At 44.8% G+C, this 21,908-nt stretch overlaps 1 protein-coding gene across 1 annotated transcript in view; it reads right to left on the bottom strand.

Moving 5' to 3' along the window:
• Positions 1 to 1,925: 1,925 nt before the first annotated feature.
• SLC5A1 (solute carrier family 5 member 1) overlaps positions 1,926 to 21,908 on the bottom strand; it is a 125,957-nt gene continuing 105,974 nt past the window's right edge. The window contains exons 12-15 of the mRNA XM_056530789.1: positions 16,418 to 16,586; positions 7,840 to 8,055; positions 5,709 to 5,814; positions 1,926 to 2,507 (exon numbers count right to left, since the gene is read on the bottom strand). Coding sequence (XP_056386764.1) covers positions 2,299 to 2,507; positions 5,709 to 5,814; positions 7,840 to 8,055; positions 16,418 to 16,586 — 700 coding nt within the window. The 3' untranslated portion in view covers positions 1,926 to 2,298. The remainder of the gene's footprint in view (positions 2,508 to 5,708; positions 5,815 to 7,839; positions 8,056 to 16,417; positions 16,587 to 21,908) is intronic.

The raw sequence follows: 21,908 nt of genomic DNA, 5'->3' as shown, positions 1-21,908 counted from the left end.
TGTATGATACATTTAATAATATTGTAAGTTCCGTAAGCAACATCTTATTTTCTGTCCGCCAACACAAAATACTCTAATAGTGCCCCTCCCGAGACTCGACTCTGGATCCGCCCCTGGCCTACTCATAGTCCTGGTCTGTTCTACGGGCACAATGGTTATGCAAGGATCGAGTGCCTGCTTCAGGCCATTTCTTCGGAATCCAATTGGTGGGTAGTTCAGGGTATTGGCTGTCGGTACAATTCAAGTAGTCTGCAGGTAAGTTTTTCGAGCTTAGTTTTGGTTACAGGTAATAGGCAGATCATGATTAAGGTCTGTCATGGGATCAGGTTACGTTTGTGGCACTTGGCTAACAGTTTGTGTTTTTTGGCCTCTTACAATAGGGAGTGGAAAGGGCAGTGTTAGGCCAGACAGGCAGTTACCCGGTTGGTATGTTAGCTAGTATGCTAGCCTGGTCATGAGTCAGTGCTGGCCTAATCTTCAAAGTAGACATAGTGGCCATAGCTAGTCGTTATCAGGTATCGCTTTCGTTCATAATTAGGTGGTAGGTTCTACTGTCCTAGGATCTGAATTAAAGCTGTGAGGGTCAGGGTAGTTAGGGTGTAGTTTGTTTTATGAGGTTTATGAATTCTACTACTTAACCTACCAGGGTATGTGTTTTTACCCTCTAAAGGCCTGCCCTCGGTTGCAGTTATGGGCACAGTTCAACCGATGTTTTAGGTTTAATGTTTTCCATGCAGGTATGTAACACGTTCATGGCACGGATTCGAGTGGAAGCCCTGAGCACAAGTGTTAAGCCTATCTGGCTGTATTTGTGCAAGGGGCTGGAGTATTCTGCCCCTAAATCTTCTAGGCGGGGCTTACTGGGGTTGTGGGTGGGGGCAGGTGTATATAACACTCCCTGCTCTCACTAGCGGGGCGTGTGGGACGTTTTTGCGGATCCCTCCCAACCCTCCCCAATTTATTTTAAATTTCATTCATTACAGGGTATGCCCTCTAAAGGCCTGCCCTCGGTCACGGTTATGGGCACAGTTCAACCGCTGTTTTAGATTTAATGTTTTCCATTCAAGTACATAACACGTTCATGGCACAGATTCGAGTGGAAGCCCTGAGCACAAACCTTATTGATCAGCGTATAACAGTTGTAAGGCCCCTTTCACATATAAATTCATCCGTTTCAAAGACCTGTTATAATGTTCCATTGGGAAAACCCGTAAAATCGGCTGTTAAAACAGCCATTACAAAAACCCATACAGCCGTTACAAAATCCCATTATAGTCTATGGGATTTTTACATTATCCGTTTTAACCCATCATAGCCCGTTACTATTTCTTCCGTTCTTTCGCCTGTCAAAAAATAACGTCCGTTATTAATAACGGGCTATGACGGGTTAAAACAGATAATGTAAAAATCCCATGGACTATTATGGGATTTTGTAACGGCTGTATGGGAACATTATAACAGGTCTTTAAAACGGATGAATTTATAGTGTGAAAGAGGCCTAATAGGGAAGGTTCTAGTGTGGGCTGTCCTTATAAGGATGATAACTCTGCCTAGGTCCAGGTTTAACTAGGGTTATTGCAGGAATTGAGTAGGTCTCCCTAAGTTGTCCCCTCCTGTGTCCCTACCTGAGTCACAGGGATTAGGCCTAGAGTGAGCTCAGGCTGAAACTTTGTGCCTATAGGCTTTATAATGCCAATTGTTTGGTGACTGCTTTAGTGGCAGATTTGGTTTGCACAGTTTTGGTGATTATTATTGTGTTGTTTGTCCCTTTTTTTTTTTTTTTTTAGGAGAATGCTTGGTTTTAGTCTACATTCAGTGATTGGATTTTTGTTGATAGACTGAGAAGTATCTCTTTTTTCAGTGGTATCATTTCTGGGTTGACCAAACATGGAAGTGGAATTCTGTATTAAAATATTTTTTATTATTTATTAAAATACAATAATCATTTACATAGAAAGTAGGGGCATAATTATAGCCATTGTTTTCAACTGCTGGTAATATAGCTCAATGAGCAAAATTTTAATGTTTTTCTGCATGACCTATGTGTTACAGGTCAATGCAATTCATACAGTTCATTACCTGCATCATGTCTAGAACCTTTCCTTTACCCTGATGCATAATGTATAATGCTTGTAGGGGTACATGGGCATGATGTTACCCACAGTATATTTTACTGGTAAATCACTTAACATCCAATTTTTGGTTCTCATATGAAAAAATAAAATTTCATAGAACCAACCGTTTCATCTTTGATCTGAGGTGGAAGTGGCTGAATTGTCTATTAACACCACATTATTTCTATGCAAAGTAGCCATGGCAGAAAACAGCCACAGCCAACAGGATGATGCCATTGATATTGACCACATTCTTCCAGAGAGGCACTTCTGAGGTGTCTGTCATCTTTGATTCCAGAGCTTTTTTCTCCTCTTCGCTCAGTTTTGGAGCTTTCTTGTCCTCAAAACCACAGAACCAGTTATAGGCCTTACGAAAGCAATTTTGTTTTTTATCTGCATAAAATATAAGAATAAGTGTTAAAGAAAAATCAAACAATTCAAACAAGACAATAATGAGATTGAAATGTCTCACAGATATTGTGCTATTTATTAAAGGGAATGTGTCACCAAATTATATTCTTTTTCTTAAAGGTTAGATACATTAGTTTATATGTTTTAAATATTTTTTGAATTATTAAAAAAAATTAACTTGTCTGAATATATGAAAAATAATTCTTAAAGTTTTTTTTAATATCCCACTGTTGACCAGTAGAGGGAGTTAAAAGGAAAATGTGAACAGAAAGGAACTTGAAACTTGGCTGCTGCAAATGTGACCCACCCCCTCTCCCCACTGGTGACCTCACACCTCCCTTCTTCTTGTGTCTGTGCAAGAGGAGGGGGAGAAATTCCACTGTGCTGTGCCATCTTGTTGGTGACTGAACAGTTGTAAAGTACAGCTGCTACAGACTAATGGTATATTCACATAGGAAGAATCGGCTGGCGATTTCTAGGTAAAAAAAAATCTTCTGCATATTACAATACCAGTGGATGACATTTTAACAGATCCACTGGTTCACAGTCTAGTGTAAACATCTCCCCCTGCAGTCAGTCTGCAGTGACCCAGTAAGCAACAGACATAGTCAGTGACGCATGCATGTTCATGCTTTATGCTCTTATGGCTTTTTAGCCTAAAGTCTATGTGCGTGTTATACGCCGATACACCCCCAGGAAAGGCAGGGGGAGAAAGGCCGTCGCTGCCCGCTTCTCTCCCCCTGCCTTTCCTGGGGTCTAGAGCCCTGCTGCCGGCCCTTCTCTCCCCCTGGCTATCGGCGCCGCTGGCCGTTCTGGCCCCCTGACTATCGGTGCCGGCGCCCCATTGCCGGCGCCGATAGCCAGGGGGAGAGAAGCGGCGCTGACAGCCAGGGGGAGAGAAGGGGCAGCGGCACCCATTGCCGGCGCCGCTGCCCCGTTGCCTCCCCCCATCCCCGGTGGCATAATTACCTGTTGCCGGGGTCAGGTCCGCGCTGCTTCAGGCCTCCGGCGTGCGTCCCCTGCGTCGTTGCTATGCGCTGCACGGCGCGGCGCACTGACGTCATGCGCCGCGCCGTGCAGTGCATAGCAACGACGCAGGGGACGCACGCTGGAGGCCTGAAGCAGCGCGGACCCGACCCCGGCAACAGGTAATTATGCCACCGGGGATGGGGGGAGGCAACGGGGCAGCGGCGCCGGCAATGGGTGCCGCTGCCCCTTCTCTCCCCCTGCCTTTCCTGGGGGTGTATCGGGGTATACACGCGCACACACGCACCCTCATTTTACCATGGATATTTGGGTAAAAAACTTTTTTTACCCAAATATCCTTGGTAGAATGAGGGTGCATGTTATAGGCCGGTGCGTGGTATACCCCGATAAATACGGTATATAAAATCACCTTTTCTTTTTGGTATATGAGATTTCTACAGTTTAAATTTTTTTTCTACTGTGTAAAATGTTGTGCCAATTTTTTTTGATACATCTTTATAGAGATATTGGCTTGGTTTTTCTGTACAGAACTTCAAGTCTGCTGCTATTCTTCACAAAGTCAGGTACTAAAATTTGGTTTATCACAGCTGCCACTATGGGGAAATTAGGAGTTTATCGCATTCAAATGTATTATACAGTTAAATGAGAGTGGTAGGAATCTGTTATCAAAAAGTCCTTATTTGGCTTTTTCCAGCCACCTCCAGCCTATATGCTTCCACTGGAGGTGGTTGGGAAAGTCGAAAGCAGCCAAGACAGGAAAGATATGCATTTTGCGCAACTAGGTGCACAAACGGTGTAGCTCTGCAGGCTACTCTATGTATATCCTGGAGGTGTGTAAACAAACAGCGTAGCCCATGAAGCTGCACTGTTTTTGTAACTTCCATTTAAAGGGATACTCCGGCGCTAAGACATCTTATCCCCTATCCAAAAGATAGGAGATAAGATGCCTGATCGCGGGGGTCCCGCCGCTGTGGACCCCCGTGATCTTGCACGCAGCACCCCATTATAATCAGTCCCCGGAGCATGTTCGCTCCGGGTCTGATTACTGGTGATAACGGGGGTCGGAGCATTGTGACGTCATGGTCCCACCCCCATGTGATGTCACGCCCTCTCAATGCAAGCCTATGGGAGGGGGCGTGGCATGACACGGGTGGGGCTGTGATGTCACATTGCTCCGGCCCCCGTGATCGCAAGTAGTCAGACCCGGAGCGAACATGCTCTGGGAACTGATTATAACGGGGTGCAAGATCACGGGGGTCCCCAGTGGCGGGACCCCCACGATCAGTCATCTTATCCCCTATCCTTTGGATAGGGGATAAGATGTCTTAGTGCCGAGTACCCCTTTAAGTCAGGAGTCCATGCTTCTGCTGCTTCCACGAGCACCTCCCGTGGGCACTAACAGGGCCGAGGTGACCTGAAAAAGCCAAATAAGGAGATGAGACAACCCCGTTAATCTGTATACAATCTCCCTCTAGTGGCAGCTGCAATCAATCAAAAATTCTATATGTTGCTATGTAAGGGCAGCAGATGACCTGGAGGTCTGTATGGCTGTGTTCACATGTTGCAGTCATGGTAACATCACTTTTTGTTGTGGTTTGATTTTGGAAATTGTAGCAAAAAACTTAAAAATGACCAAAACACAACCACACAATGTGGACAAGGAAAACAGCTGGGACACCTATTCAAAATTTAAACCTAAAAACGAAATGATGTTATTAATAGCTTGCAGTTTTATAATGGCCTGGTCACATAAATGTATTTTGGTATGCGCCAGAAAGCTTCTGGGGTATACACTGAAAGTTCTAAGGCCCTCATTTACCTGATATAAGCCAAAACTGTGTTCATTAGGCATATGCCAGGCTGTTACATGCAGCCATTCTATCCAAAGGCATATGGTAAAACTTATGACATAATGGGATACATTTATAATGCATTATTTCAATAATTAACTAGTTAATTAATTAAATAATTTTACAATGGGAGACTACTAGAGATGTATCCACTGTGTATCTGTGTAAAACTGAGTCTAACTGAATGCACAGAAAACCTTATTAAAATGAAAAGGGGCAATAATGGAAATATTTATCTTTGTTTTCTTCAAAATGGTGAAACAGAAAAATCCTCATAAAACATATTGGCATGAATGAATACTTAAATAATATCTGCCTTGTTAAGACAATCTCTTTTGTGTCTTACTTTCATCAAAGTCATCGTCTTCAGCCTCTTCATTAACCCAGTCATTAGCATCCAGGTCTTCTCTCTCCTCTTTACTATTTCTTAAGACCCAACACAATCGGTGAAGCTGCCAAGATAAATATTTTCCAGTTATTCATATTAAACACGTTAAGTGTACTGAACATAGAAAAGACTTACATTTTTTTTCACATTTACAGTATTGCAAAAAAGGTTTTTGCATATCTTTCACATTGAATGGTTTTTCAAGAGTAAACTCAGTTATTACCAAATCACCCATTGACTATAATGAAGATTGAGCTTTAACCCATTCTTCTCACAGAACTACTTTAAGGGCAATGTTTACTATAGTACTTTTGATGAGCCTCAGTGAAATGGTATAAATATACAGGGTGGGCCATTTATATGGATACACCTTAATAAAATGGGAATGGTTGGTGATATTAACTTCCTGTTTGTGGCACATTAGTATATGTGAGGGGGGGAACTTTTCAAGATGGGTGGTAACCATGGTGGCCATTTTGAAGTCGGCCCTTTTGAATCCATCTTTTGTTTTTTCAATAGGAAGAGGGTCATGTGATACATCAAACGTATTGGGAATTTCACAAGAAATGATGTGCTTGGTTTTAACGTAACTTTACAATCTTCTGACCACTTATAAAATGTGTTCAATGTGCTGCCCATTGTGTTGGATTGTCAATGCAACCCTCTTCTCCCACTCTTCACACACTGATAGCAACACCGCAGGAGAAATGCTAGCACAGGCTTCCAGTATCCGTAGTTTCAGGTGCTGCAGAATGGGCAAAACAAAGATTGGAACAGGACCCTCAGTTTACGCAGAAGATTTTGTTCAGTGATGAGGCAAACTTTTATGTGAATGGTGAAGTTAACAAATAAAACCTCCGCTATTGGTCTGACACTAACCTACATTGGATAGATGTCTCCAAGACTGTTGGAACACAAAAATTTATGGTATGGTGTATGGGGTACAAAGATAGTGGGGCCATTCTTCATCAATGGACACCTCAAGGCCACTAGATATGCGAAATTGCTACATGATGATGTGTTTCCCTCTTTATGCACTGAAGCTGGCACGTTCCCTGAGTTTTTCCAGCAAGATGGTGCACCACCACATTATGGGTGTTAGGTCCCAGCATTCCTAGATGAACAGTTTCCTGGAAAGTGGATTGGTCGTCGTGGGCCAATTGAATGGCCCCCAAGGTCTCCCGATCTGACCCCCTTAGACTTTCATCTTTGGGGTCATCTGAAGGAAATTGTCTATGCTGTGAAGATACGAGATGTGCAGTACCTGAAACTACGGATACTGGAAGCCTGTGCTAGCATTTCTCCTGCAATGTTGCTATCAGTGTGTGGAGAGTGGGAGAAGAGGGTTGCATTGACAATCCAACACAATGGGCAGCACATTGAACACATTTTATAAGTGGTCAGAAACGTGTAAATAACTCATGAATGAATAAAGTTACGTTAAAACCAAGCACATCATTGTTTTTCTTGTGGTTTTCACAATAAGTTTGATGTGTCACATGACCCTCTTCCTATTGAAAAAAAACAAAAGTTGGATTCAAAATGGTCGACTTCAAAATGGCCGCCATGGTCACCACCCATCTTGAAAAGTTTCCCCCCTCACATATACTAATGTGCCACAAACAGAAAGTTAATATCACCAACCATTCCCATTTTATTAAGGTGTATCCATATAAATGGCCGACCCTGTATAGTGCCATAATAACCAATCGCTCACTAATCCTTACTACAATAATAAAGAACTAAGGCTTTGCTCACCCTTTTATTAGTTTTTTTTAATTAAGTATAGCACAATCAGGTCAATGCCACTTAAGTGGCATTTGCCAATGGTATACTTCAGGAGTATATGTTGGGAAAAATACAGTGACATATTCCTACTACAGACACTGAGAAAAGCAGCATGAAAAGAGCATTACAAGAAGGAATCAGCATACATTTTCACTTAGCTTAAAATAGGTAAAAGGTACTATTGTTATAGTAAAGTTATATAGGGTTACTGTAAATTGTTGTATAAAGTGGATTTTTACATTCATTCCAGTAAATAGTATACTAATATTAAATATAAATGACCAATATCCTTTTTACTTACATGTTTGTCGGCGATGGGCTTAGTCATGAAGGACACTGCCAATACAATGATGGTGGTTACTCCAAACAAGATGATTGCAAAATATAGATAGTGAACACCACAAATTATTTTTGGGCAGTTGCTGGGATTCACACAACTTCCAGTGCCATAAGCAAACTCTGTGATCATTCGTGACAAGCCAATTAATAGTCCAATTATTAGTCCCCAAAAAGCTCCCTGAAAAAACATGAAAAAAGTCATCAGCGATGCAAGTACGGTACATTCCCTCCTTATATAAAGCAATGACTGTGCAGATGCCTATGGTTAGTTATTTATTTGTGTTGTTTTACAACTGCCTATATTTCCACACATTTGATTTATTATAATATTCCCTATACACTGTAGCACATATCTAGGCCATGGACCATCAAATTCCCCCATTATAATTGTTAGCCAGCCAAACATCTTGTGAGATGTATGTGAAGGAACCAATTGACCAAGAGTTAACCCCCTGGCCACTAATACCCTTGTTTAACTTCCACCCCTAAAACTAAGCTTTTATTTAGCCTAATAATAACATATCATGTTATAGAAGTAATTGCGAGTCTCTTTAAAATTACGGTCCTACAGTGTGTTTATCAATGTGTATGCGTATAATCACAGTGATGTCAGTTCATATATAACAAGTTGTCAATCACCAGTGGCCTGCAGATACCCTGGTTGATCGCACTGCTGACACTCTCATAGGACTGCTATTAATACCTAACACTGCCCCTCTACATGTATTGTTACACCAGTAACGACCTCAGGAGGGAAACGGGCATCAACCTGTTCATGCATCTCAACCACTATTTATGGGCACCCTGGGTCAGTGCACCCCGCCCTCTGATCGCCTTCTGTTCAATCATCATGGCGATCCCAGCAGCTCCATAGTACTGACTCATCTGTGTCTCCTTATCTTCTTATTGATCCTATCCTAGCGGCCAATCCTCTTACTTACTTCCTTCAGCGTCATCTTTCTGTATCCATGACGTCCGTACTGCTGGCCGCACACACACCCCTCTGTAGCTGGCGCATGTGCAGACCCTAGGACAGGTTACGGTGCTCATGCATACATAGTTGATAATTCTCGGCTCTTAGTCCACAGCGTTAAAGGGGAACTCCGGTGGAAAAAAAGTTTTTTGAAATCAACTGGTGCAAGAAAGTTAAACAGGTTTGTAGATCACTTTTATTTAAAAATCTTAATCCTTCTAGTACTTAACAGCTTCTATATACTACAGATATACTACAGAGAAATTTGTGAAGTTCTTTCCAGCCTGACAACAGTGCTCTCTACTGACACCTCTGTCCGTGTCAGGAACTGTTGAGTAGGAGAGGTTTTCTATGGGGATATGATTCTAATCTGGACAGTTCTGACATAGACAGAGGTGTCAGCAGAGAGCACTGTTGTCAGACTGGAAAGAAATTCACACATTCCTCTGTTTTATACAGCAGCTAATAAGTAAGGGAAAGATTAATATTTTTTTTTAATAGAAGTCATTTACAAATCTGTTTAACTTTCAGGCACCAGTTGATTTGAAAACATTTGTTTTCTACGTCTTTCCACCAGAGTTTCCCTTTAAGTGAATTGCATTCTCCCATGGAGGAGGAAGTTCGCGAATGCGTATAAACTTAGGTTTACAAACCTGGTATTAGGTTAAACCTCTTAAGATGTTATATAAGGTATAACCATGCCAGCTGATATGTCCGGGGTGTCACTTGTAACACATTTTATACAGTTATAGAACTTGACAGAGTTACCTGAATAGCTGAAATATCAATTATAAAAATATTTTATATAGATTTTTCTTTAAATGTTTACTCTTGGGTTATATATTCTAGATGGATCAATCCTAGATGGATTAAAGTACTAGATCAAATTACCCACATAAAGTTAAAGGGGTACTCCGGTGAAACTTTTATTTATTTTTTTTCAATCAACTGGTGCCAGAAAGTTAAACAGATTTATAGTAACAAAGAAAGAGGAAGTTGTTACGCCGAGCGCTCCGGGTCCCTGCTCCTCCCCGGAGCGCTCACGGCGTCTCTCTCCCTGCAGCGCCCCGGTCGGTCCCGCTGACCGGGAGCGCTGCACTGACATGGCCGTCAGGGATGCGATTCGCACAGCGGGACGCGCCCGCTCGCGAATCGCATCCCAAGTCACTTACCCGTCCCGGTCCCCTGCTGTCATGTGCTGGCGCGCGCGGCTCCGCTCTCTAGGGCGCGCGTGCCAGCTCTCTGAGACTTAAAGGGCCAGTGCACCAATGATTGGTGCCTGGCCCAATTAGCTTAATTGGCTTCCACCTGCTCCCTGGCTATATCTGCTCACTGCCCCTGCACTCCCTTGCCGGATCTTGTTGCCTTGTGCCAGTGAAAGCGTTTAGTGTTGTCCAAGCCTGTGTTACCTGAACTCTTGCTATCCATCTTGACTACGAACCTTGCCGCCTGCCCCGACCTTCTGCTACGTCTGACCTTGCCTCTGCCTAGTCCTTCTGTCCCACGCCTTCTCAGCAGTCAGCGAGGTTGAGCCGTTGCTAGTGGATACGACCTGGTTGCTACTGCCGCAGCAAGACCATCCCGCTTTGCGGCGGGCTCTGGTGAACACCAGTAGCCTCTTAGAACCGGTCCACCAGCACGGTCCACGCCAATCCCTCGCTGACATAGTGGATCCACAACCTGTAAGCCGAATCGTGACAGTAGATCCGGCCATGGATCCCGCTGAGGTGCCGCTGCCAAGTCTCGCTGACCTTCCCACAGTGGTCGCTCAGCAATCGCAGCAGATTGCCCAACAAGGACAGCAGCTGTCGCAGTTGACCGCCATGTTACAGCAACTTCTGCCTCTGCTACAGCAGCAACCATCTCCTCCGCCAGCTCCTGCACCTCCTCCGCAGCGAGTGGCCGCTCCTAGCCTCCGCTTGTCCCTGCCGGACAAATTTGATGGGGACTCTAGACTCTGCCGTGGATTTCTGTCTCAGTGTTCCCTGCATATGGAGATGTTGTCGGACTTGTTTCCTACAGAACGGTCTAAGGTGGCGTTCGTAGTGAGCCTTCTTTCAGGAAAGGCCTTGTCTTGGGCCACACCGCTCTGGGACCGCAATGATCCTGCCACAGCCACAGTCCAGTCCTTCTTCGCTGAGGTCCGTAGTGTCTTCGAGGAGCCAGCCCGAGCTTCTTCTGCCGAGACTGCCCTGCTGAACCTGGTCCAGGGTAATTCTTCAGTGGGCGAGTACGCCATCCAATTTCGTACTCTTGCTTCCGAATTATCATGGAATAACGAGGCTCTCTGCGCGACCTTTAAAAAAGGCCTATCCAGTAGCATCAAGGATGTGCTGGCCGCACGAGAGATTCCTGCCAACCTGCAAGAACTTATCCATTTGGCCACCGGCATTGACATGCGTTTTTCTGAGAGACATCAAGAGCTCTGCCAGGAAAAAGACTCAGATCTCTGGGCACCTCTCCCACAGTATCCGTTGCAATCTACGCCTGGGCCTCCCGCCGAGGAGGCCATGCAAGTGGATCGGTCTCGCCTGACCCAGGAAGAGAGGAATCGCCGTAGGGAAGAAAATCTTTGTCTGTACTGTGCCAGTACCGAGCATTTCTTGGTGGATTGCCCTATTCGTCCTCCACGTCTGGGAAACGCACGCACGCACCCAGCTCACGTGGGTGTGGCGTCTCTTGGTTCAAAGTCTGCTTCTCCACGTCTCACGGTGCCCGTGCGGATTTCTCCTTCAGCCAACTCCTCCCTCTCAGCCGTGGCCTGCTTGGACTCTGGTGCCTCTGGGAATTTTATTCTGGATTCTTTTGTGAATAAATTCTGCATCCCGGTGACCCGTCTCGTCAAGCCGCTCTACATTTCCGCGGTCAACGGAGTCAGATTGGATTGCACCGTGCGTTACCGCACAGAACCCCTCTTGATGTGTATTGGACCCCATCACGAAGTGATTGAGTTCTTCGTCCTTCCCAACTGTACCTCTGAGGTCCTCGTCGGTCTGCCATGGCTCCGGCTTCATTCTCCCACCCTTGACTGGACCACCGGGGAGATCAAGAACTGGGACTCTGCTTGCCATAGGAAGTGCCTCTCCCCCCCTCCCAGTCCCGTCAGGCAAGCCTCAGTGCCTCCTCATGGCCCCTGTCCTGGTGACACACTGCCCCTTGCCAGGCTTCGCCCTCTGCCCTCCCTCCCCATTCCCACTCCTGCTGTACTGCCTGCCGTTGAGGAAACCCTCCATTCTTTCCCGGTGTCCTCGTCCCAGGTAAAGCAGTTGTCGGACAAAAAAAGGGGGAGACCTAAGGGGGGGGGTACTGTTACGCCGAGCGCTCCGGGTCCCTGCTCCTCCCCGGAGCGCTCACGCCGTCTCTCTCCCTGCAGCGCCCCGGTCGGTCCCGCTGACCGGGAGCGCTGCACTGACATGGCCGTCGGGGATGCGATTCGCACAGCGGGACGCGCCCGCTCACGAATCGCATCCCAAGTCACTTACCCGTCCCGGTCCCCTGCTGTCATGTGCTGGCGCGCGCGGCTCCGCTCTCTAGGGCGCGCGCGCGCCAGCTCTCTGAGACTTAAAGGGCCAGTGCACCAATGATTGGTGCCTGGCCCAATTAGCTTAATTGGCTTCCACCTGCTCCCTGGCTATATCTGCTCACTGCCCCTGCACTCCCTTGCCGGATCTTGTTGCCTTGTGCCAGTGAAAGCGTTTAGTGTTGTCCAAGCCTGTGTTACCTGAACTCTTGCTATCCATCTTGACTACGAACCTTGCCGCCTGCCCCGACCTTCTGCTACGTCTGACCTTGCCTCTGCCTAGTCCTTCTGTCCCACGCCTTCTCAGCAGTCAGCGAGGTTGAGCCGTTGCTAGTGGATACGACCTGGTTGCTACTGCCGCAGCAAGACCATCCCGCTTTGCGGCGGGCTCTGGTGAACACCAGTAGCCTCTTAGAACCGGTCCACCAGCACGGTCCACGCCAATCCCTCGCTGACATAGTGGATCCACAACCTGTAAGCCGAATCGTGACAGAAGTGGCACCGATACCTTAAACCTCCTAAGACCACGAGATGGAGACGGCGTCCCGCTAGTCTGGAAATCCACCCTGGCAGCGGAGGTGCTAGGACAATAAAGACCGCAGTCACCAAATAGCAGTAAACAAAGGTGCCCTGCACTCACCGCTTAAATCCAGGTAATCCTGCTCCCATCTCGGGTCACAGCTCGAACACGGAGGACATGGACAGTGGAGCGCGACTGCCGGATGAAGCGCATTCCTATGCGTGAAACCGCCGGGCACCTTTGTTCTTTGTTTACTGAGATTTGTAACTTACTTCAACTAAAAAATCTTAATCCTTCCAGTACTTATTAGCTGCTGAATACTACAGAGGAAATTCTTTTTGGAAAACAGTGCTCTCTGCTGACATCATGAGCATAGTGCTCTCTGCTGACATCTCTTTCCTTTTTAGTAACTGTCCAGAGCAGCATATGTTTGCTATGGGGATTTTCTCCTACTCTGGGCAGTTCTTAAAATGGACAGAGATGTCAGCAGAGAGCACTGTGCTCGTGATGTCAGCAGAGAGCCCTGTGTTCCAAAAAGAAAAGAGTTTCCTCTGTATTATTCAGCAGCAGCTATTTTTAATAGAAGCAATTTACAAATCTGTTTAGCTTTCTGGCACCAGTTGATTTAAAAAAAAAAAAAAGGTTTTCCACCGGAGTACCCATTTAATTATAATACACATTAAATAATGTTAATAGGTAGCCTCCAGCAGAGTGCTATCGGATACTAGAATAGATTCCAAAATAAAACTATCCAAACTATCACCAGATACAAGGCACCGCCATGGGTGCGTCTTGTGCACCTAATTATGCAAATCTATTTTTAAGGTGGTGGGAGGACACAGTAGTTTTTGGTGACACTTTAAGTTTATATACAGACCACATTTTATTTTGGGGATGTTATATTGATGACATCCCCATTTTGTGGAATGGTGGTGGGGACCTGTTCTCTCATTTTGCAAAAACACTCAATGAAAATGAAATAGGTATGGCCTTTACGTTCAAAATAGGTGGCCAGGCCATCAATTTCTTGGATCTCCACATTTATGTGGATCATGATATAAAAAACTACAGACTACCAAATACAGAAAGTCAATGTCGGTCAATTCCGTCTTACATTGGGACAGTTGGCATCCGGGATCCCTGAGGAAGAGTATCCCAGGTGGCCAATACTTGAGGGCCAGATGGAACTGTTCGGAAGATACCTCCTTTCAAAAGGAGAGTAAGTATTTATTCCATCGATTTAGACAACGGGGTTACCCAAGAAGACATTTTAAATCGGCTTACCACAGAGCTCTGAGAAGTGAGAGGAAGAAACTCCTTGGACAACAGCAATCAACACAACAACCCTCACAACAGATAATCCGGTGCATTGGCACATATCATGGAAAAACAGAGGAAATTGTGAGGATATCGCGTTGACATTGGCATCTATTATCAGGAGATGTAGACCTGATGGAAGCTGTGGGGAGAAAGCCAAGAATGACATTTCGGCAAGGATCCAACTTGAGGGACCTTCTCGTAAGGAGCCATCTCCCCCAAGAGGGTAGACCAGGAAACTGGTTGAGTAGTAGGACAACTGGCTCTTATAGGTGTGGTCAGTGTAGCCTCTGCGCCTATGTACCGAAAATAAATACATTCACAAATCCGGTTGATAACCCAGAGTATGAAATTAGACAATTTATCAATTGTAAATCTCAAAAGATTGTCTATATTGCATGTTGTGGGTGCCCAAAACTGTATGTGGGTAAAACTACCCAGCAGTTTAGACGAAGAATATGTCAACATCTGAGGAACAATAGAACGGGAGTAGACATGTCAGTGTCGAGACACATGCATGCGGTACATGGAGGTAGAGAAAAGGAATTGATATTCTGGGGAATATGTCAATTGACTCTAGGCCCAAGGAGGGGGCAATATTGACAAAGCCCTCCTCAGGGAAGAGGAAAAGCCTGTCACCTAACGGTCTAAATGGATTTCTGTAATTTAGTTATTGTAAATGGCGAGAGATGGAATATTTGTATTAGAAGTGTATTGTCAAAAAATTTTTTATTTTGAGTTCTCCATTTATTTTGGAATCTGTTTTAGTATCCGAAAGCACTCTGCTGTAGGCTACCTATTAACATCATTTAATGTGTATTATTATTAACTTTATGTGAGTAATTTGATCTAGTACTTTGATCCATCTAGGATTGATCCATCTAGAATATCTGACCCAGTAGTAAAAATCTATATAAAATATTTTTCTAACTGATATTTCAGCTATTCAGGTATCTCTGTCAAGTTCTATAACTGTATATAATGTATTACAAGTGACACCCCAGACATATCAGCTGGCATGGATATCCCTTATATAACATCTTGATAGGTATAATCTAATACCAGGTTTGTGAACCTAAGTTTATACACATGTGCAAACTTCCTCCTCCATGGGAGAATTCAATTCACTTAACGCTGTGGGCTAAGAGCCAATAATGATCAACTGCGCAAGTGTGAGCACCATAACCAGTCCTGGGGTCTGCGCATGCGCCAGCTATGGAGGGGTGTGTGTGTGGCCAGTAGTACGGATGTCATGGATACAGAGAGATGACGAGATGATGCCGGCGGAAGTAAGTAAGAGGATTGGCCACTAAGATAGGATCAATCAGAAGATAAGGAGACACAGATGAGTCAGTACTATGGAGCTGCTGGAATCGCCATGATGATTGGACAGAGGGCGATCAGAGGGCGGGACGCACTGACCCAGGGTGACCATGAATAGTGGTTGAAATGCATGAACAGGTTGATACCCGTTTCCCTCCTGAGGATGTTACTGTTGTAAGGAAACATGTAGAGGGACAGTGTTAGGTATTAATAGCAGTCCTATGAGTGTGTCAGCAGTGCGATCAACTAGGGTATCTGCAGGCCACTGGTGATTGACAACTTGTTATATATGAACTGACATCACTGTGATTATACGCATACACATTGATAAACACACTGTAGGACTGTGGGTTTAAAGAGACTCGCAATTAATTCCATAGGATAATGTGTTGTTATTATTAGGCTAAATAAAAGCTAAGTTTTAGAGGTGGGAGTTAAACAAGGGAATTAGTGACCAGTGGGTTAACCCTTGGTCAATTGGTTTCTAAACATATTGTCCCTGATTTATCAAACTGTGTGAGAGAATAAGTGGAGAGATTTTTCCACAGCAACGAATCACAGCTCAGCTAACGAGCTCTGGTAAAGTGAAACCTGAGCTGTGATTGGTTGATGTGGGAAAATCACTCCACTTCTGCTCTCACACTGTTTGATAAATCTGGGCCTTTGAACCTAACCCATCTTGGGTATTTCTTTATGCATGTATGTGAAGGGCCACATGAATAATCCAACCATTTGTGTGGCCCTGGCCACAGAACCAGGCCACAGAACCATTGAGCCATGTAGAAAGCTAATTAAATCTACTACATCAGCACTAGTATTGGGCATGGTTCTACCTGTCTAAAAGGGACCCTAATACCGTTAAATAATTTTCCATAATTTTTACTGACCGGCTCATTAACTCTCTTCACAAAGATACCCAGAAAGAAGACAGAGGCAATAGGTGGTCCTAGGTAACTAGTGATGGACTGTATGTAATCAAACAATTGTCCACTTTGTGCCGACTGCAGGATAGGAACCCAGGCAATGCTCACTCCAATCAGGAACAAGATGAAGATCCTGCAAAGGAACAGATCATAGCAGACTAAATTATTAGTTACTTCTCATAAATATTGGCTACAAGTTCATCTATTACCCAGCAATACACAGTAAATAGTATAGTTTATTCTGGAACTGTAATTTTAGATTTCCCAATGCACAGGCGATAGGCTGAATACCGTGTGGCGCTTCGTTACACATGGAAGTGTGAGGAAGATGGACCAGTGGACCAATCAGCTGTAGTGGCGCTCCGCGGGAACCCAGGAAGGTGAGGATGGTTTATTTTCACTTTTTTTTTCCATCCCAGGACGGAGCAGGAGTACTCTGCACCAGAGTACTCCTTTAAATGTGTAGCCACCACAAAAAATCTGTAGCCACCACAAAAAAAAAAAAAAGATATTAATGTCATTAAATAGCTTGGGTTGACTCGATCCCACACCATTTTCCTTTTTCTTGATATGCCGTCCTGGGATGAGTGAGTTTATAGTTTGTACTTTACTGGTTTTAATTTGGGTCATATTGACCTTCAGATGAACTATACAAGAATTGCGGTGAAACGCGCTGGGTTTGGTATCAAGCACTTAAATATCTTTGATATCTTAAATATTACTGTCTCTACTGATTTCAGCTACATACCAGTGTGCATGACGTGTGTATGTTACAGCTACATATCAGTGTATGTGACCTGAGTGTATATTGCACTTGTTTGTATATTGTGAAGAGTGTATCAACACTACATTAATACCACATTAATGCTACATTAGGACCTTGTATGTGCTACACTATTATATTGTCATCTGCATTTTTTATTTTGGAATATAGTATTATAGAAGTTTTATTGGAACATAAGTCTGTGGCAGTGGTAATTTTGTTTGTGTCCAGCCATTAATGCATAACCCTAAATGCTTTTAGGACATTAACTGTGATAGTTAAAGGGGTACTTTTAAATCAACTGGTGGCAGAAAGTTAAACATATTTGTAAATTACTTCTATTAAAAAATCTTAATCCTTCCAGTACTTATTAGCTGCTGAATGCTACAGAGGAAATTTCTCTCTTTTTGGAACACTGATGACATCACGAGCACAGTGCTCTCTGCTAACATCTCTGTCCATTTTAGCAACCATGCATAGCAGATGCATAGCAGATGCATAGCAGATGTATGCTAAGGGCAGCATGGTGGCTCAGTGCTTAGCACTCATGCCTTGCAGTGCTGGGGACTTGGGTTCAAATCCCACTAAGGACAACAATAAATAAAGCCTTATTTTTATTATAATAACGTCAGCAGAGAGAACTGTGCTCGTGATGTCATCAGAGAGCATTCCAAAAAGAAAATAATTTCCTCTGTAGTATTCAGCAACTAATAAGGGGGGAATTTATCATTATGTGTCTATTGTAGACACAGTTCTACCCCTTTACACTGCTTGTCTATTGTACACTCTTGCTCAGAATTTACTAAGGCTGTACATTCCTTTGATAAATCGTGTGCAAATATAGAAACACCCCCCCCCCCTCGCTCTACCGTACACTCCTTCTCTACCTCACAGGAAAAGTGGACATAGGGATTTTGTTCTATTGCTTTGAGGCCAGGATTCCATTGAGGTTTTTTGTCCATCAGCAAAAATGCCAGAAAAATTGTCCCAGCTTTTTCCTGCATTTTGTCAGTTTTTCTTGCATTTTTTTTCTAGCGTTTTTGCTGGTGTTTGGAAACAAACAAAATGTACTAAACTTTTTGTTGTTTTTTTTCTTCGAAATTTAGATACATGAATGCAGAGGGCTATGTCAAATTTGGTGGATTGCGACGATGAACAGAGTTTTTTTTAAATGTCAATAAAAGGGTTAATGAGGGCTGTGGGGGAGTGTTTTTTTAAATAATAATTTTTTTCAATGTGTTGTGTTTTTTATAATAGAATTTTCAGGCTTAGTAGTGGAAGGCGTCTTGTAGACAGAATCCATTACTAAGCTGGGGCTTAGCATTAGCCCCCAAAACAGCAAGCGCTAACCCCCAATTATTACCCCGGTACCCACCGCCACAGGGGTTCCGGGAAGAGCCGGTACCAACAGGCCCGTAGCGTCAAAAGTGTCGCTCCTGGGCCTAGACAGTAACAGGCTGGCGTTATTTAGGATGGGCAGGGCCAATAACAATGGTCCTCGCCCACCCTGGTAAGATCAGGCTGTTGCTGCTTGGTTGGTATCTGGCTGATACTGAAAAAATGAGGGAACCACACACATTTTTATTTATTTATAAAAAAAAAACGCATGGGTTCCCCCTATTTTCAGTATCAGCCAGATACCAACCAAGCAGCAACAGCCTGACGTTACCAGGGTGGGTGAGGACCATTGTTACTGGCCCTCCCCAGCCTAAATAACGCCAGCCTGTTTGCGCCTAGGCCCAGGAGCACCATTTTTGATGCTCCGGGCCTGTTGGTACCGGCTCTTCCTGGCACCCCTGTGGCGGTGGGTACCGGGGTAATAATTGGAGGTTAGCGCTAGCTGATTTTGGGGCTAACGCTAAGCCCCAGCTTAGTAATGGATTCCGTCCATAAGACAGCTTCCACTACTAACCCTGAAAATTCAATTGTAAAAAACACGGACACATTGAAAAGAAAAATGTATTTAAAAAAAATTCTCCCCACAGCCCTCGTTAACAATTTTATTGAAATAAAAAAAAAAGCTGGTCATCGTCGCAGTCCACCAAATCTGACGTAGTCCTCTGCATTCACGTATCTGAAATGAGAAGAAAAGAAAAACAAACAATATGGGTTAGTACATTTTTTTTGCTCTCCCCTGGGAAGAGCGCACATAATGCCTAAACAGGGAGCCTCCAATTGTTGCTAAACTACAACTCCCATCATGGGGGACTGTAGTTAAGCAACAGCTGGAGGCACACTGGTTGCAAAACACTGAGAGTTTCTTACTTAACTCAGTGACTCAGTGTTTCCCAACCCGTGCGCCTCCAGCTGTTGCAAAACTACAACTCCCAGCATGTAAGGTTTGTCAGTGCATGCTGGGAGTTATAGTTTTGCAACAGCTGGAGGCACACAGGTAGGGAAACACTGAGTTAGGAAACAGACAATGTTTCCTAACCTGTGTGCCTCCAGCTGTTGAGAGCCTGCCGCCGGTCCCCACTGTTGCGCCGGTACTTGGTAAGTGCCGCGGTCCCCACCGCAGCTCTCTGCGTCATCTTCCCCTGCTCTCCCCGGACTTATAGCGGCGGGCAGAGCAGGGGAAATGAACTTTACCCCCCAGTCAGCTCATTCACTGTGATTGGTCCACAGGGTCCAATCACAGTGATCGCTGACCAGGACCATTGACAGATGGTCCTGGGGGGTGTTGCAGAAGTTGTCCCCTGCTGGAAACAGCGGGACTTCTGCCAGTTAACCCGTGCGATGCCGCACATCGCCGGGTTAACTGAATGCCGTTTATAAATGGCGGAATCCGCGAAGGACCTGCACAATCCGCCGTCAACAGCATTATGCAATGCGGATCGCAGCAGATCTCCGGAATGATCTGCTGCGATCCGCATTTAAATAAAAAATCCGGTAGTACATGCGTCTACATCGCACTGCCATGGTCTCCTATATATACACTGTCATAATTCATTATCTCCGCCGGGAGACGGGAGCTCTGATTGGTGGATAGCTATTGACCAATCAGAGCTCCCCTCTCCCGGCGGCGGGGATTATAAATTATGACAGTGTATATAGAAGCCGGTAGCCGCATGTACGGCCAACTTTTACAGTTAATAAATGCGGATCGCAGCGGGTCTCTGGAGAATGATCCGGTGCGATCTGCACCTCAGCCCTGGACTACAACTCCCATCATGGGCAGAGTCTGTCCATGATGGGAGTAGTAGTTCTAAATGTCCCGCAGCTGGGGGATGTGCAAGTGCCATCCCTCAGCAGCGCTGTGGTACTACAACTACTCCCATCATGGGACAGACTCTGTCCCATGATGGGAGTAGTAGTCAAAGGGCAGAGGGGCAGATCGCAGCAGATCATTCTCCAGAGACCGGCTGCGATCCGTGTTTATTAACTATACAAGCCGGCGGTACATGCGTCTACACTGCGCTGCACGCCGATTTCTATATACAGTTCTTATAATTCAAAATCCCCGCCGGGAGACGGGAGCGCTGATTGGTTAATAGCTTTTCACCAATCAGAGCTCCCCTCTCCCGGCAGCGGGGATTATGAATTTATGACAGCTGTATATAGAAGCCGGTGGCAGCGCAGTGAAGCTGCATTTACCACCGGCTTTCACAGATAATAAATACGGATCGCAGCGGGTCTCTGGATAATGACCTGCTGCGATCTGCACCTCAGCCCCTGGACTACAACTCCCATCATGAGTCTGTCCATGATGGGAGTAGCAGTCCTTCCTGTGTCAAAATAAGCACTTTGGTACGTGTCCTCCGAGGTGGTGTATATTCGCGCCAGAAAATGGGGGGGGGGGGAAAAACGCAGTTAGTAAAATAATTCTACAGTAGAAAATGTTCTATGGTAAACTTAACCGTAGAAAAATGCTTGTAACAAGAAACAATCCACACCTGCACTCACCACTAGGGTACCGCAACTCCGGCTTGTCTCATCCGATTCCTCTTATCAAAGACCGGGCATCTCAGATGTAATGGCGCTCAGAAGAAGGCGACTGCCGGCGATTTCACACAATCATCATAATGCGCTTCATCCGGCCTTACTCACGTCATCGCGCCGTGCAACTTTAAGTAAAGCATAGCTGTGATCATGTGACCACCCATGACGTCAGCCACAAACCAGGTAAGGAAAAACTATAAATAATACTAACTCCCTACTACCAAATGTGCTTTAAAAACACTATCTTTACTTTAGTACTAACACTTTATAAAAATGGTGATATCACCATTTTTATAAAGTGTTAGTACTATAATAAAGATAGTGTTTAAAGATACCGTGAAACCGCCGGCAGTCGCCTTCTTCTGAGCGCCATTACATCTGAGATGCCCGGTCTTTGATAAGAGGAATTGGATGAGACAAGCCGGAGTTGCGGTTCCCTAGCGGTGCAGGTGTGGATTGTTTCTTGTTACAAGCATTTGTCTGAACGTATTTACGTTTTTCACATAGCACCGCCAGTGGGACCTTTTCGTACTGGGTGACCTGTCAGGAGTCTACCTCCATATGTATCCTTTATAGCATATTGTGATTAACACCATATCAAGTTAGCAGTGCTGCTCCGTCACTTCTACCTACAGCTATTAACCGTAGAAAAGGTGATGAAGAATTCTATCAAAATCTGCGCAAAATCTGCACAAAAAAATAGACACAAAACAGCTCTATTTACAATGATAAATTCCCCCCATTGTGTGTATT

This window comes from Hyla sarda, chromosome 1, assembly GCF_029499605.1.
Source record: "Hyla sarda isolate aHylSar1 chromosome 1, aHylSar1.hap1, whole genome shotgun sequence".
Classification (NCBI taxonomy): Eukaryota; Metazoa; Chordata; class Amphibia; order Anura; family Hylidae; genus Hyla; species Hyla sarda.
Note: the sequence above shows the minus strand (reverse complement) of the source record. Positions and strands in the feature narration are given on the sequence as shown.